The 16,182-nt window shown below is 41.4% G+C and overlaps 1 protein-coding gene across 1 annotated transcript in view; it reads right to left on the bottom strand.

Moving 5' to 3' along the window:
• Positions 1-1,676: 1,676 nt before the first annotated feature.
• LOC115763085 (nuclear receptor coactivator 3) overlaps positions 1,677-16,182 on the bottom strand; it is a 137,190-nt gene continuing 122,684 nt past the window's right edge. Inside the window, exons 4-15 of the mRNA XM_030705516.1 lie at positions 15,962-16,123; positions 10,857-11,700; positions 8,581-10,127; positions 7,676-7,861; positions 7,097-7,615; positions 6,187-7,042; positions 5,722-5,907; positions 5,299-5,657; positions 4,902-5,235; positions 3,515-3,895; positions 1,990-2,301; positions 1,677-1,881 (exon numbers count right to left, since the gene is read on the bottom strand). Of these exons, the coding sequence (XP_030561376.1) occupies positions 1,850-1,881; positions 1,990-2,301; positions 3,515-3,895; positions 4,902-5,235; positions 5,299-5,657; positions 5,722-5,907; positions 6,187-7,042; positions 7,097-7,615; positions 7,676-7,861; positions 8,581-10,127; positions 10,857-11,700; positions 15,962-16,123 (5,718 nt within the window). The 3' untranslated portion in view covers positions 1,677-1,849. The remainder of the gene's footprint in view (positions 1,882-1,989; positions 2,302-3,514; positions 3,896-4,901; positions 5,236-5,298; positions 5,658-5,721; positions 5,908-6,186; positions 7,043-7,096; positions 7,616-7,675; positions 7,862-8,580; positions 10,128-10,856; positions 11,701-15,961; positions 16,124-16,182) is intronic.

Here is a 16,182-nt window from a genome sequence, read left to right as displayed (position 1 = left end):
CAGCATCATAATTTGTTAAAGCTTATAAAAAGGAAATAAATGAAAAACAAAACCACTTACCCCATATTTTACTTTTATATATTGTATATAAATTTTTATTTAGGCTTTGTTGCATTTTAAACATATTTAATAAAATTAAAAAACTAATTTTAAAATATTTATATATATATATATGTACCGTAATATTTGTATAGCTTTGTTTTAAAAAATAATATTTATAACGATTGAACCCAACTACAGTTTACAGTTTAAAGTTTACAGATGCGTTTGCGTGAACAAAATCAAAAAATTAATAATAAAAATAATTACACAATATAAAGGAGAAACATTTAAAAGATTTCTCAGTAAAGTTGAAGTAATTGTGATATGCTACATAAAATATATATATATAAAAGAAATGTTGTGTTATCGATAAAACGTTGTTACAAATTAGTTTAAACAAAAAACCTGTAAAATAGCCTTCACATTGAATTGCAACGACGACTTTTGTGCAGTGCGCGCGCTTTTCTATCTGCTTGTTAAAAATTATAAAAATAATTAATTACGTTTAAAGCATTATCTGAATTATCAATTACAATTTCGTAAATAATAATATATGTATGTAATAGTGAAAATTATATTTACAATTCCAGTTACACAGTTACGTGCAGCTCAAAATCAAATAGCATAACAAATATACATACATATAACTAAGCAAAATGTTTTTTGTTTATCAAATTGTTGTTGTTGTATAAAAATTGATTTAGTATCCCAAATAGTTGTTCATAAAGCAATCGCTGAAAATGATATGGATGTATGTATAAAAACGATAGAAACGTAAACGTTTGGGAATTGAATATAATAAAAATCGTATAGAAATATGTCTAGGGAGACGATCTATAGCAACAAATAAGCAACATTAGTATATTATAAAATTTAACAAATTATCACACTGAAAAAAATTCAACACTAATTTTAAATATGTATACATATACATATATATGAACGTTTAGCATATATGTATATATACATATGTATAAATCTGTGTGTGTGCTATATGCTTATATAGTTCGTTCAAATTGTATACGTTTTTCATTTTGTTAATTATTTTAGTTAAACGTAACACTAATGCCGTTATAATTTAAAGCCGATCTCGCTTGTATTTTGTTTTTTTTTTGTTTTTGTTTTTTAGATCTTTAGTGTTATACATATTTCCATAATAAACAACAGCTTGAAACGTTGCGCCAGCCGCAATATTAACATGCAGTTTCTTATATATATATAAATATATACATACATATACATATGCATGTACATATATGTATGTGTGTGTTTTTGTATATATAGCATCTTAGTCTAATCTTTATGTTTAAACGTAATAAATATGTTTTTTTTTGTTTTTTTTTTTTTGTATATTTTTTAGCAGCTTTCAAAATATTTAACTATAGCTTGTTATTTAATCATTTTTCTTTTTTTTGTTATTTTTTTAGACGAGGTTCCCATTTTTTATGCATTACAATTAATATTTGCTAGTGTTAATAATAAATATATTTGTGTATATATACATATATATTTGTTTTTAACGTTTTGGCTTATTGTATAGTGCTGCTAATATAATTTAAATTTTACATATACATTTTACACATTTCTAGACGTTCGTTCGCTTTTGTTTAAAATTTGTTGCAAGCCTGGTTTTGTTTATGTTTTAACAAAAATGCTGCGACTTTCATTTCATTTAGTGTTTTTTTTTTCTTAAAGGAAAAACGTTCTGAGAGCCTTAAATGCGTTTGAAGAACATGAATTGTTGTTGTTGATGTTGTTTAGCAGTTGTTGTTCTTAAGTCCTTGGGTTTTGCTCAGGCTCCTTAGGGTCACCTCGTGGCGCTGCTTGTAAAGAAGTCCGCTGTGTAAGGAAAAAGAATCTCAATTTAGCTCGAGCCCCCACATATATGTATATATATATATATATATATATATATATATATATATATATATGTATTTGTATACTCACGCGTCTCGAAGCTAAAGCCCAGCGTTGGATCTGGCGGTGTGTTGAGCATTGGATTGCCGCTGCTGCCGCTGCCAGTGGGCGTGACATTGCCCATGGAATTTGTACTATTGCCGCCGCCAATCATTGGTCCCTGTTGCAGCGGACTCTGCGGTGTCTGACCCCGTTGTGCCACGCCCGCACCGCCAACGCCGACAACGCCGCCCGTGGCTGCCGCAGCCGCCTGCTGGGCCCGCACGCTGACCACCGCGCGCAGCTCCTGCTTGACAAACTCCGAATTGGCATTGCCACCAGCTACGCCGCCGCCGTTGCCAGCTGCAAGAATGGAAGAAATGCCAAGGATTAGTCTAGTTTACAATTGGTCATGGCCAACGCATATTTCAACCCACAACAAAAAAAAAAAATGATTTTTAGTCACAATTATAGTTGAACTTAGCTAGACATATAACATAAATAAATACACAACAGACAACAGAATACAACATATAACACATAAATGTAATATAAATAATATATTAAATATATAATAAAATATACGACACACACTTAAATGTTGAATCTGGCGGGTAGGTTCGAGATCAATGTTGCAAATAAGGGGTATATATAGGCGAGGGTTTTTTTTTAAAAAGTAAACATATAATAATTTTAAATTAATCATAATTACATGAATTATTCACTTGGGCTTTTTTGGAAGTACTTTGCATAAACTATATTTTAATTATTTAGCGTAAATAGAATTCTTGTTATTTAAAAAGTTGCTTTTAAATGCTATAAATAATAATATTATATAGCTCTAAAAACAACTTCTATCTTATTTTAATATTTAGGTACTTATTTTAATATTTTGTTTATACAAATTTTCTTTACTTCAATCGTAACCTGACTGAATCCTTTCATTTCAAAGCACTCTCACTCCATTATATGGCCATGTGAATAGTTCATATAAAAAAATATAATTAAGCCAAAACTAAACATAAACAATACATATAAATACATACGTTCCCCAATTTTTATAGTGATTATATACGATTTTGTCGATTCGGTTCTAGGGTCTCAGCTATATCTAAAGTCTTTACATGGGTTAATACTGTGGGTGGGTGCAGCGCCTAAAAACTAACCGTTTAATTAATTATACTCAAATATACCTAGGTTATATACAAGATCATATATAGTATGTGGCATAGTTATACGATTATACAAAACACGCAAATGTGGTTAGGCAATAGATGTGTGTTCTGGGAGCCCCAAGGATTTTTGTTTGTTTTTAGTTTCTATGTACAAAATGTGTGGTTCATTTTTGGGTAATTAAATTTGCTTATTTATATATACACAATGATTAGCACGAATTTTTGATATGCATATGCATGTACATATATACATAGACACATATATGTAAACAATATATGTATATGTATGTATGTAGGGCATGACATGTGATTACAGCGAGCGCATGAGAGCGAGCAGAGAGATATATATGTATATATATAGAGAGAGTGAGAGAGAGTTCAAGTGTGAGCACACGGCTTACCGGTCTGCGCTCGACCATAGAAATCATTCGCCTGCTGTGCCTGACCATAGGCAGCGAGGGCTGCATAACCGCCGCCGCCGCCGCCGCCACCGCCCAGCCCTATGATGCCGTTGCCACCGCCGCTGCCCATGCCGCCCACGCCCATCATGGCCGGATGAGGGGACATGCTCATGCCGTTCATCAGCTGTTGCTGCTGCTGTTGTTGTTGTTGCTGGTGTTGGTGTTGGTGTTGTTGCTGTTGCTGCTGCTGCTGTTGTTGTTGCTGCTGCTGTTGACTAGCGGCGGCAGCTGCACTATCATTGTGATTGCTGTGGTTGTTGCCGCTGTTGTTGTTGTTGTTGTTGTTGTTGTTGCCAGGCGACAAACCGAAACGCGTTGAGCCTGTTTCGGTTAAGCGTTTGATTTGTTTGGCTTTGGTTAAAAACTAGTCAAATATTAACAAATTCTGCGTGTATGTGTGTGTGTGTGTATGTGAAACGGTGTTGGTATGCGCGTGTGTGTGTGTGGGTGTGAAGCTGTTTATGTATTGATATTTAGTACAGTAATTAGGGCAAGCGGCATGTTGTGAACTGGTTCACGCTGCATGGAATCTAAGTAATTGTGTGCTTGGCGCGTTTTGGGGTAACAATCTTGCGTAGCTGAAACAAGTTCATTTTAAGTGGAACTAGTTCATTTCAATTGTAACTAGTTCATTTTAAGTGGAACCAGTTATTTTTTAGTGGAACTAGCTCTTTCTTAATTGGAACTGGTTCTTTTGGTTAATAGAGTATAGTTTAAAGTAATGCGCCATTTTAGTGACACTCTTAAGTATTTATGTAAAGTTGGAACTAGCTCAGCTTCATAGTTAGTTACATGACTTTAAATCTAAGCTGGAACTAGTGTCTTATATGAACTTCATATTTTAATCTTTCAGCGAATTCATTTTGAGCCTATTTTAATTAAGATTTTGGATATATTTAAAACTAACAATAACAATTATTAAAAGTAACAACTCTTGCAGAAAAGCATCCAATATTACACCATATTTTTTTCAAAATGTTCGTTCATTTTTAGAGCAAGTTCCACCTTTTTTGTTAAAACCAGTGTTTTTTTTTACATACGATTGAGATTATTATTCGCATAGCTTTTGAACTGGTTCCACTTTTATTTAGTTCCAGTTCCAACAGAAAATCAGTCAGCGCGTTTTAGTCAACTAGTTCCGCCTACATTTGAAACATATTTCAGTAGAAAAACTTTTGAACTAAATTCAGTTGGGCACTCTTCTGGGTCGCAAAGGGAGTATCACTAAAACTAAGCCTAAGTTTCGATGACGGCATTCATCTGACACGCAGACTCCGGCTGGACAAGCCGGCACAGGACAAGCTCCATGGTGGGAGGCGTTACTCACCTGGCAAATGTTGCGTCGCCTGCGGCACGCTGCTCTGCCGCTGCAGGCGCTGCAGCTGCTGTTGCTGGAACACATTGGCCGCTGCGCTGCCGCCGTAGGGTGACTGTGGGCCGCCAAAACTAACGCCCAGGCCAACGCCACCTGGTCCGGTGCTGCCATCGGGCGTGGTTGCACCGCCGCCGCCCTGAGCCTGGAAAGAGTTCTGCCGCTGCAGTGCCGCCGCCGCCGCCGCTGCCGCATTGTTGCCGACGCCGACAGGTCCAACGGCGCCGGGTGAGTTGAGGCCGCGACGCTGCTGGCTCTGCTGCTGATACTGACGCGCATTGTAGTTGCTCTGGACATCACGGAAGGACATTAGTGGCGCTTCATTGGGCAAAGCAAACTCTTTGCTACTCACCTGCAGCTGCGCAATGAGCAAGGGATTATTGTGCTGCTGCAGTGAGCGTCCGGCATTGCCGGCAGGCAGCGGTCCACCCGGTCCGCCAACAGCACCACCTGCACCACCACCAGCTCCCGCGTTGCCACCGCCTGTGGGCCACTGCTGTGGACTGTTCTGCATGCCAGGCGATTGCAGGCCGGAGCCACTGCCAAACGGCGTATTGGAGCGTCCGCCGTCGCCCGCCTGTTGTTGCTGTTGCTGCTGCTGCTGCTGCTGCTGTTGCAGGTACGCCAACTGTTGCTGCTGCTGTTGAGGATTCTGCTGCTGCTGCAGCGGCGACAGACGCTGTGCATTTTGAGCAAACTGCGGCGCATAGCCTGTGTAAAGCAAGAGATACGCATTTAATATGCTAATACGAGTGATTTGCGTTCTGTTACGCACCTTGATTTGGCTGCGGACTGTAGGGTGCACTGCGCCCGGGGCTGAGCTGCTGCTGCATCAGGGTCTGCGCAAAGTTGGGACTCAGTTGCGCATCCGCTGGCAGATTGGTCCTGGAGAGCGACACATTAGGCGCCACAGTTGTGTTCATCAGTGAGCCAATGTTGTTGATGCCCGCATTGATGCCAGCTGAAAGAAATAGAAATTATAAGTTTTATTTCGACCGATTCTTCCTATTAGTCTATATGATTAATATGTTGTTTATCAGTTTTTGCTCAGGGTAATAAATTTTGTAAGATATGTTGAAGTAGAAACTTATATCTTTACTTTAGATCGATCGATCGTTCCTATTAAAACTATTTAGCTGTCAGTTCTTGGCAGAATATTGGAAGCAGAAGCCAAAAAGTGGTTTATCCAAACTCTTTAATATATAGGCACCTATCATCTAGCTCTGATTTAACTACTCACTGGCATTTTCGGGCACCAGCAACTGTTGCTTTTGCTGCTGCTGCAGCAGTCGCTCCTTTTGCTGCTGCTGTTGCTGGCGCATGTTGCGCATCTGCTGATTGGGCAGCACAACGCCACCGCCGGGCGTGGCAACGGCATTCATGGGGCCGCGATTGCGCACCGGATACATGGGCGGTGGGCGTTGAAAGGGCTGATTGCGCATGGCCTCCAGCAACTGTTGCTGTTGTTGGCGCAGCAAGTGCTGCTGCTGCTGCTGCTGGTTCTGTTGCTGCTGTTGCTGTTGCTGCTGCTGTTGTTGATGCTGTTGCTGTAGACTCAACATGCCTGGATAGGCAGGCGGCTGCAGATGTTGCTGACGTTGCTGTTGCTGCTGTTGTTGTTGTTGCTGCTGCTGCTGCTGTTGCTGCTGTACTAGCAACTGTTGCTGTTGCTGCTGTGACATGAGCAAATGCTGATTTATGCCGCCAAACGTGGCAATTTCCACATCGAGCATCAACGACTTTTGTATGTCACTGATGGCTGAAGCCTCTGAGGGAGCTGCGGGCACAATGGGCGTGTCATCCGTATAATAGTCCATAACGCTGTCCAGCAGCTTGGACAGCTCCGTATCGGGCCCCGCAGCCGCTGACGTTGAGGCCGCTGTGGTAAGTGAGGTAGTTGCTGTGGTCGCCAGCTGTTGCTGTTGCTGCTGCTGTTGCTGCTGCTGGTATGCAAGCTGCTGCTGGCTGAGGTAGACATCGTTTTGCTGTGGCGTTGACTGTTGCTGGTGCTGCTGCTGCTGTTGCTGCTGCTGTTGTTGGTGCTGCTGTTGTTGCTGCTGCTGCTGTTGTTGCTGCTGCTGTTGTTGCTGTTGCTGCTGTTGCTGTTGCTGCTGCTGTTGTTGCTGCTGCTGCTGCTGCAACTTGCGCGCCCGACTATTAGCTGCTGCCGCCGCCTTGGGTCCGGTGCTGCCGGCGCTAATTAGGTTGCCCGGCGCCGCCAGCGAGCTGCTCACATTGTTCACCGTGGAGCTGGTTATGTCCGGCAGGGTTTTCACTTGTAGCGGCTGCTCCGGATTGGGCGCTTTGGGCAGCTTTGGCGGATTCTGGAGCAGCTTCGCCAGCATCTTGTTTTGGCTGCACAGCTTGCTGGGCTTATCCTCGGAGCGCTTGGCCGAGATGTCGTCGTCGGGCTCGTTGAGCGAACGCTTGCGACTCATGGCCGGATCGCTTTGGATTTTTAGCATGCGCTTGAGATCCTCGTTGCTCATGTTGCCGCCACCGCTGGCACCGCTGCCGCCCAGCATGCCGTGGCCAGGTCCATGGTTGCCGCCATCATCCTTCTGCAGCTGACGCATTAGCTCGCTCTGCCGCGTATTGCTAAGGACACCGGGGCCGCCCGGGCCTGTGCCACTGCTGCCATCATCCTCCTCGCTCTTCTCGTTTAGCAGCTGCAACGAATTCCAAAATCGGTTGAGCATCATTTCTGGCAACAACAACTGTTCACTTACCTTCAGCAGCATGGGATTCTGTGAGTTGCCCGCCTTCTGCAACAGCGTGGCACTTCCGCCGCCGCGTCCAATTGGTGGAAATAAGCCCATTTGACTCGGCTGGCCGCCCATTTTGAAGCTGCCCGCTGGACCGCCAATTGGCCCGACATTGAGCTTCTCATCCTCGCTGCACTCCTGCTTAAAGTACTGCAAGCAATTCAATAAAAACATTTTAAGTAAAACAACAAGCTCCGATTATTATTAGGTATTTCAGTTATTCCTCAGAGAATAAAGTAATACAAAGTAGGCTATAAACTAGCTTCTAATAGGCTCGGGAAGGTGATATTGAAATCAACTTAAAATGTCTTGGAGCTTAATATAAAATGCCAATCCCAGCGATTTAGTTCGGAACCAGTTAAAAACTTCTTAGAGTCTTATTTTAAGCTGTTCTTTTTTATTGGAATACAGAAATTGGAATTTTTAAAAGCTATTCATAAATGTTAAAATCGAAGTAGGAAAAATTAAATAAGAAACCTATTATCGATAAATACAAGTTTATAATGATAGTGATGAAAATGTAAAAACTAAAGATTCCATTAGATGCAATTTCTAAATATATAATTAAATGTTAATTATAAAAATTCCCAACATAAGCTCTAATAAGGGCATTAAAATTTTTTTTCTTAGATTTTCGGAGAAATACTAAATATCCAAGATATTGGTAAGTGTGAATGAATTAATCTTGGACATGTAGTACTTGTACTTTAGTTTATGCATTTATAGACAGGAACTGCTATCAACTAGTTCATCAAATAAGAACTAGTTGCAGGAACTAGGCACAAAATAAGCTCAAATACTGTCAATTTAATAATTAGGCACAAATTTAATTGCACAAAATTCAATCAATTACAGATTGAGCGACTTACCTTCTCCTCATCTCCAAGACCGCCGCCGCCTAGGCCACTGGCCAGGCTCTGCGATTTGGTCAGCAGATGACGCAGTCGCTCCGACGATTCCTGCAGTGGTGGCGTCTGTTGTTGTTGTTGCTGCTGTTGTTGATGCTGTTGCTGGCTGAGCAGCAGGCCGCCGACGCCATTTGGCAGACCGCCGCCCATAAGCGCATTGTTGTTGTTGCTGCCATTGTTGTTGTTGTTGCTTTGCTGCTGCTGCTGCTGCTGCTGCTGCTGCTGTTGCTGTTGTTGTAGCTCTTTGTCCGGTTTGGTGTCCGCCGGATCGTAGGAGTGAAAATTGAAACCGTAGCTGCCGCCGGCGCCGGCGCTGGCATTTGACTGCGGCGAGGGCAAACTCGCAGCTGAGTGCGAGGACAATTGATAGGGCGTGGCCGGCGAGGCGCACACCGCCGGACTAAATCCATGCCCCGAGGGCGGACGCGGTGTGCTGACAGGTGTCGCAACGGAGGCGCGCGAATTGGGCCGTGAATCGGTCCAGGCGCCAACCCCACCGCTGGGATCAATGTCGAACGAGGAATGTGCAATATCAAACTCAAACGCATCGCTGCCATACGTGAAATGCTCTCCGGGCGCCGGCGAGGCGGTGAACGCATTGACCAGCGTCGCCGCCGAGGAGTTGGCCGAGGAGCCGCCGGCATTGCCCAGACGCTGTTGCATGCCGCTGCCATTGATGATCGCCGAGCTCATCAGCGGTCCACCCACATTGGTGGTTTGTGTGCTGTTGTTGCTGCCGCTGCTGCCGCTGTTGCTGTTGTTGTTGTTGTGCTGTCCGCCGCCAACGAGGCCGCCGAGCAGATGTGTGGGCAGCAGCGTTTGCGCCACCGAGGATGTGGAGGAGCTGTGCCCCAGCGCCTCCATGGAAAGCGTGTTGACCAGCGAGCTGGCCAACGAGGCGCCCGGCGACATGGCGCACATTTGGCTCAAGCCCAAGCCGCCACCCACGCCCACGCCCACGCCCACTCCCACGCCTACGCCCGAGCCTGAGCCTGAGCCCGTATTGTTGCAATTCATATCGTTCTCGGAGTTGAGCAGCGTCTGCACGGACATGATGAAGTCGCTCTCGCCGGGCGTCTGATTGAGGAAGAGTCTCGAATTGGCCTTCACATGGACATAGACATCGGGTGCGCCGAGGCGCAGGCGAAATGGACGTGATATAACATTCGATATGGAGCCAGCATTGGTTGGACCACCGCCAGAGCTGCCAGGTGAATGCACGGCAATCGATTCTTGTATATCCCGCAGATGCGCCTTGAGCGTGGACAGATCGTGCGGATGGCACAGATCCTGCCACAGGCGGCCCACCCACGTCTGCAGATGCTGCTTGAACGGCTCACGCAGCGCCGTCGCATCCAGGCTGAGTATTTTGCCATGTGCGTCCAGCTTGAAGGTCATCTGCTCGATGGGCTGCTGATGCACATGCTGCTGCATATTGATCTCCAGCGGCGACTCATCCTCCGGTCGTGTGATCAAGCACAGCACTGAGCTGCTCGCATCGGCGTCATCTGCAAGCGGAAAATAGTTTAATGAACTGTTCCAGGAAATTGCGGCGGGATTTGTGAAACAAACCGAACGACATTATTCTTTTCTTTCTTTCTTTGTTTTTTTTTTTTTTTGATTGATTAACTAAAACGATTTTGATATGCGCTTCGTTCTGGTTTCTAGTTAATATCTTGCTATTTCTTGTATAATTTTTCAAATTTCTTATCATTGGGTTACTCTCATAAAACAGTTGATAATGCTTTGGAAGATAAGAACCCCCAGTACTTTCATACAAAATCTGACAACTTTAATATTATATTCCGTATAAACAGTTTTTGTTCGAAACCTTAAGTATAGTTTATAAGATTATATGTTTGATTTCCACAGTATGCCATGTTTATTTCAATTCTCTAATACTGTCAACAGAAAGTTCTTCAATTATTCCTAATATAAATTGTTGCTTTTTTAATATGCATAGAATATACACGTTTTATGCATGCATATTTTTAGGGTCAAAAAAACCAAGATAATGTATGAAAAACCCTAATCTCTCCTGTGGAAATCAATTATATTATCAGAATTCGATAATATTTAAAGTTTAGCAATATATCTTTTCTAATAAACCTTTATTTTACAACTTTTCTAAAAAGTTTTTTAAATATTGTATTAAACAACTTTTCAAAAAGTCATCTTTTTTATTTGTCTATCTCTAAAACTAAAACCTTTTTAGTTGGGATAGTTCTTGGACTCACCCTTTACTGGCGCCGCTATCAACACGACCTCTTCATACTTGTCCTGGTGTCCGGACTGCCTGAGCGGCTTCTGGTCCATGGCATCGCAATTGGAGGAGGTCTGTGTGGCCGGGCGTGTGTCCTTGACTAGCATGCGCACCTTGGTGGAAATGCTGCGTTTCGATTTACTTGCACCTCCGGCGCCATTGCCAGCACTGGAACTGGAATTGGAGCCAGCCGATTGCTGTGAGGCATTTCCATTGTTCAGCTCATCGAGATCGCCCCAGCCGCCAGCCGAGCCAGCGCCTGATCCGTTGCCTCCTCCACCGCCTCCACCGGCGGCTCCTCCACCGCCTGGTCCGCTGCTGCTGTACATGTTGTTTATGATTGGCTCCAGTTTGGCGTGATCCCCCGCATAGAGGTACATATAGAGCGGCTGGTGGAAGAGCTCCTGCTTCTCATAGCCGATCAGTTCGCGTATGTTCTGCGTGCAGGACTCAATGATGCCGTTCGCGTTCACCTGCAGCAGGACCCAACCCACCGAGCTGATATAGTGCTCGAGCGCTTCGAAGTAAGCGGATATTTCAGGCACTTGACCGTTCAGCAGCGATGGCTCTGGCAATGGTGGCTCCGTTGAGGAGACCTCACCCTGTTGCACAGGGTGTATCGAGCAGTTGTCGGTGGCACAGCGGGTGCAGCGCGTTGAGGTTGCTTGCGGTTTGTGGCTATTGTTGTTGTTGTTATTATTGTTGTTATTGTTATTGTTGTTGTTGTTGTTGTTGGTCGTTGTTGTGGAGTTGTTGTTATTATTGGTAGATGTTGAGGATATATCACGGCTTTGGCCTTTGTCACAAATATCACGATACTGCAAAGGCAAAATTAATTCGAAATTGATTAAGAAGGATCGTTTGCAAAGTATTTTTTAAAATGATTTACAAGAGGTTCGATTAGTTATAATGATTTAACAACTTGTTGAATGTGTAATTGAAATTCAATTTATTACTTCTTATTAATTTACGCCATTTTTAGTATGAACTTCAATTATTTGTCACGACTGTGAAAGTGCTTCAAATGAGTTTTATTCACTTATACTAAGAAAATATGATATTCGTTAATAATAGCGAAAATTCGTAGTATAGAGTTAGGGGCGTTTTAAAATTAGATTAAAGCCGAATCAATATCCAAATATTTTTCTAATTAGGAGTTAAAAGGTATACAAACAACATGTTTGGAGATATTTCGAGAATGAAACATATGTATATCCGCACGTGTTCGAAAAATCTAAATTATTCATATATAGAGTTCATTTAAAAAAGTTAAAAATTGTATATGATACAACGCAGATTATACATACTTTTATTGTATGCATGTGTGTATGCAAAGTATGTATTTATGAACACCTTTTGTATATAAAACATCTTCGTGCATATATTTAAATATCACACATTTACACATCACGTTTCCACATTTACACATCTATGTATGTGAAAAAAGTTCTGACATGCGGAAGTATTCTCGACGAAGCTCTTTTTATGTACTACACATAAACAAAACCAAAAAAAAAAAAACCGAATACAACATTGAGCTTCACTCAAAATAATTATTGTAGCTGGCTTTACGATCGACATCGTTTGCCGTTGTTATTGTTTTTGCCAAGCTTTTGCGAGTGCTAGGAAAAGAGCAAAAAGCTCCCGTTGAATATCGTGCGTCGGCGTTTCGCTCATTGTGTGTGTGTGTGTGTGTTTACACAATAAAGTGCAATAAACCGCATTTCATTCCATTTCTTTTGAGTGTGAGTGTGTATTTGCGTGTGTATGTGTGCGTGTTATATTTTTACTCCACCAAGCAAATTTTGCGCGCGCGTTTGAGCTTTGAGTCATTGACACACACACACACACACACACACACATACAAACACGCACATATGAGCGCGACTGCACGCACAGCACAAGCACAACAAAACTCAACAAGAGAACTTCAATGAAAGCACAACAAAAAATTGTTTTCCAATATTATTGTTTGATTTGAAAAGTTTTAAGACGTAGTTCAGACACACGAATTTCACAATTTCCACAACATTCTCAAGGTCAATCAACTTGAACGTGTCAATGGCTCGCTCCATCACTCACTTTTGTTTTCTTTCTATATTTTTTTCTGTTGTATTGCATTAGCATATGTACATATACAATGTATGTATGTGTGTGTGTGTGGCACTAAATAGTTTTCGGTTTTAAATTACTCACTGTTAAAATGCTGCTGACAAAAAAGCAGCAATTAAAAAAATCACAGAATCGTTGCGCACACTCAGCACTGTCACAAAGTTGCCGAAATACTAAACACACATTTTTTGATGCAATTGTATTATTGTATTAAAAAAAAAAGAAGAAACCCGAAAACACGGCGAAAAATACACGAATACAACAACAAAGAAGGCAAAAGCTGACGAAGCGTTGCTCTCTTTCTGGCGCTCTCACGATATAACATACTCTGATGTTGCTCTCCTGCCGTTTGTTTACCGGCTCACGTGTGATACGTATGCGTGTATGTGTTTGTGCGAGAATTCGTATGTGTGTGCATTGTTATCAACCATTGCCTTTGCACCTTGTGTGAGAGGGCGTCGAAGAAGCTGCCGCTGGTGCTGCTGCTGTTGCTACTGCTGCACGCAAATAATAACAATAAAATATGAAATTGCGATGTGCGACGTCATCGCCAAAAAGCAAACGCAGTTCGTTGATCTGCCAGTGCAATCGCGAGAGCGCAGAGCGAGCTTTTACTTCTTTTTGTTTGGAAGGAAGCTCACATCTGTGTCAGTGAGTATAATTGTGTGCGCGTGTATGTATTGGTATATGTATGTGCGACAGCCAACCAGGAAAAGTTGCTCAAGCAACGGGCACACAACATTTTTTTTTTTGGGGTGAAGGCACTCCGAAAATATCAGTCAAATGATAAAATAAACAACAACAACACGAATCGGGGCATGCAATGACGAATATGTCTAAAACGTGTCTGGACTTTTTGTTCTCAATGTGTGCGTTTGTGTGAGTGTTTTTTTTTTGTTGCGGGCTTTGGCCTGTAGCTTCAATTGATCGCATCAGGTAATGTGCGAATTTACGAGAGCTTTTTGAAAAACGCAGATGCAAAGCAACGCACACAACAACAACAAACAGCCAGCCAAAAAGAAGGGAAAAAAGGGGGTAAGTATTATCTGCGACCTGAAAAAACAATATGACGTTGGGCTTTTTATAAACTAGTGGATGAAGTGTCACAGCCGTAGCCATCCGAAATTAATGAACAGACTTTTTTTTTACTCAAAAACAGACCTTTTAAATTTCACGCAATTTAAGCAGATCTTTTTTAAGTTGATCTCTTTTTACTACTGGATTCAGTTTTAGTTGTGTTGGTTAAAAATTATGGTTAATTTTTAATAGGATTCTCAAAAGCAGTTCATGAAATATGCCCGTCTTCTAATGGTGTGTTTAATATCTCCTATACTACTTGCAAATTTCATATTTCTCATACAACACTCTTACTCTAGTGTTTAGTTACTTACTAAAACTTTAATTGTCTACGATTTCGAGTAATTTCTATAAGGTCGTAGGTGACGCACTAAAATTCAAAATGAGCGCAAAGAAAGTGTTGCCAAAAATAAGTTCGATTCTCAGGCGCTAGCTTTTCGCAGTCGCACTCAAATATTTACGCTCAGACTCTAAAGCTGCTGAGTAAAAATGCGTCGCTGAGTGAGAGCATCGGCAGTTCAATCGACTGAGCCCGGCGCGCAAAGCTTCAGCTTTCTACACTCTTCAAGCCGAACTCAAGCCGATGGCAGGCCGGTGGTGGCATTTTGAAAAGAAGAGCAAAACACAATAGCGGCAACAAAACAAAAATAAACAAACGGACTATGGGCAGCTTTGCTTAAGCTTTAGGTGGAATGTTTAGGTATCTAAGAATTTGGCCGAGGTCTGTAAGAAAGTTGTCAGCTTGCAGGCAAGTTTGCATTGGAGTATATATATGAGCTTCAATTCTTATAATATTAAGGATGTACTGTTAAAGGAGTGAAGGATTTTGAAAAACCCATTAGTTTTATTATGTATGTAACTGGTATTTAGCAAATAATTTTTGCTTGAATATAACTAATATTATAACATCTTTGATTTTGCTCATTTTTTATGTTAAAACTGAGCTTCTATTCGCTTTAGTTTATCAATAAAATATCTATTCGCTTGGCTCTCTTGGTAATAAAATTTAGACCACAGCTGCAGGGTTCCTCATTGGCAATAAATCAACTCAGCGATATACGGATTTAATTGAATCTATTTTGTAATTGTACACAGAATACTTCTAATATAGCGCTAATGGCGAACTAACCTAATAGTGCTGTACTAAGCCATATTAATTGCATTAACCTTTGTTTAGTTTAAATAAAATTATGTATTATGTATTTTGTTTGTTGTTGGGCCTTTTGAATGTTGTTGTTGTTGTTGTTTTTGTTGTGGTTTTTGGTTTTGTCGCTGCCGCATTTCATTGAATTTTGTTTTTGAAGTTCGGCAGAGCGTGGCGCTTATAATTTGCATAATAAAGTGCTTAGGCTACCTGAAACCAATAAAAGAAATACTCAAAAAAAGTGAAAAAAAGAAAAAATAAATAAAAACAACGAAGCCTAAAATAACATGACGAGACTGAAGCTCGCTGCTAACCGCGTGTCGCTGTCAATGGAAACATAAATAAATTTATGTAAATTGAATAAAAATATTAATTAAATTCTTGCAGAGCGAAATGACGTCAGTCAAAAAAGTCTCTTTGGGTCCTCGGGCAACCGGCTTTTATGGCTGTTCTAGCTTATTTGTGTAATCTTCCTTTCGGTTTGAAAATAATTGCTTTTTAATTGAAACGCGAGTGTCGAGTGCCAAATAGAAAAACTGCATGGAAATTACATTGGGGATTGGTGATTGGGGATTACAATATTAATTGATCATTAGCTATTCCAGGCAGAGGGGCCTAGAGTTCACGCACGACAAAGTTGTCTATTAGTTTCATTTGATGAGTTTTTTGATTGATAGATGTTGTTAGTTTGGGTTTATTAGACAGATAGATGGATGAAACTTTAAGAATTTTTGGGTATCACTTACCGTTCGAACCACTTGATTTAATATTGCCGCCTTATCCGGTTTCGTTGATGTCATATCTCCACGCTTATTGAGCTGCAAAAACTCGGAGAGCTGCTCAATGTAATTATTTTCCATTTCACGTCGGCGTTTCTCATTGTTGCATTTGTTTATCTGTGATTGAGGCTGCAAAAATGCAGTAAATAAATTCAATAAAATTTATTAGAGATTAAATGTTATGTATT

This window comes from Drosophila novamexicana, unplaced genomic scaffold, assembly GCF_003285875.2.
Source record: "Drosophila novamexicana strain 15010-1031.04,08,12 unplaced genomic scaffold, DnovRS2.1 tig00000689-arrow-pilon, whole genome shotgun sequence".
Lineage (NCBI taxonomy): Eukaryota > Metazoa > Arthropoda > Insecta > Diptera > Drosophilidae > Drosophila > Drosophila novamexicana.
The sequence above is the reverse complement of the archived record's forward strand: the minus strand, read 5'-3'. Positions and strand labels throughout refer to the sequence as shown.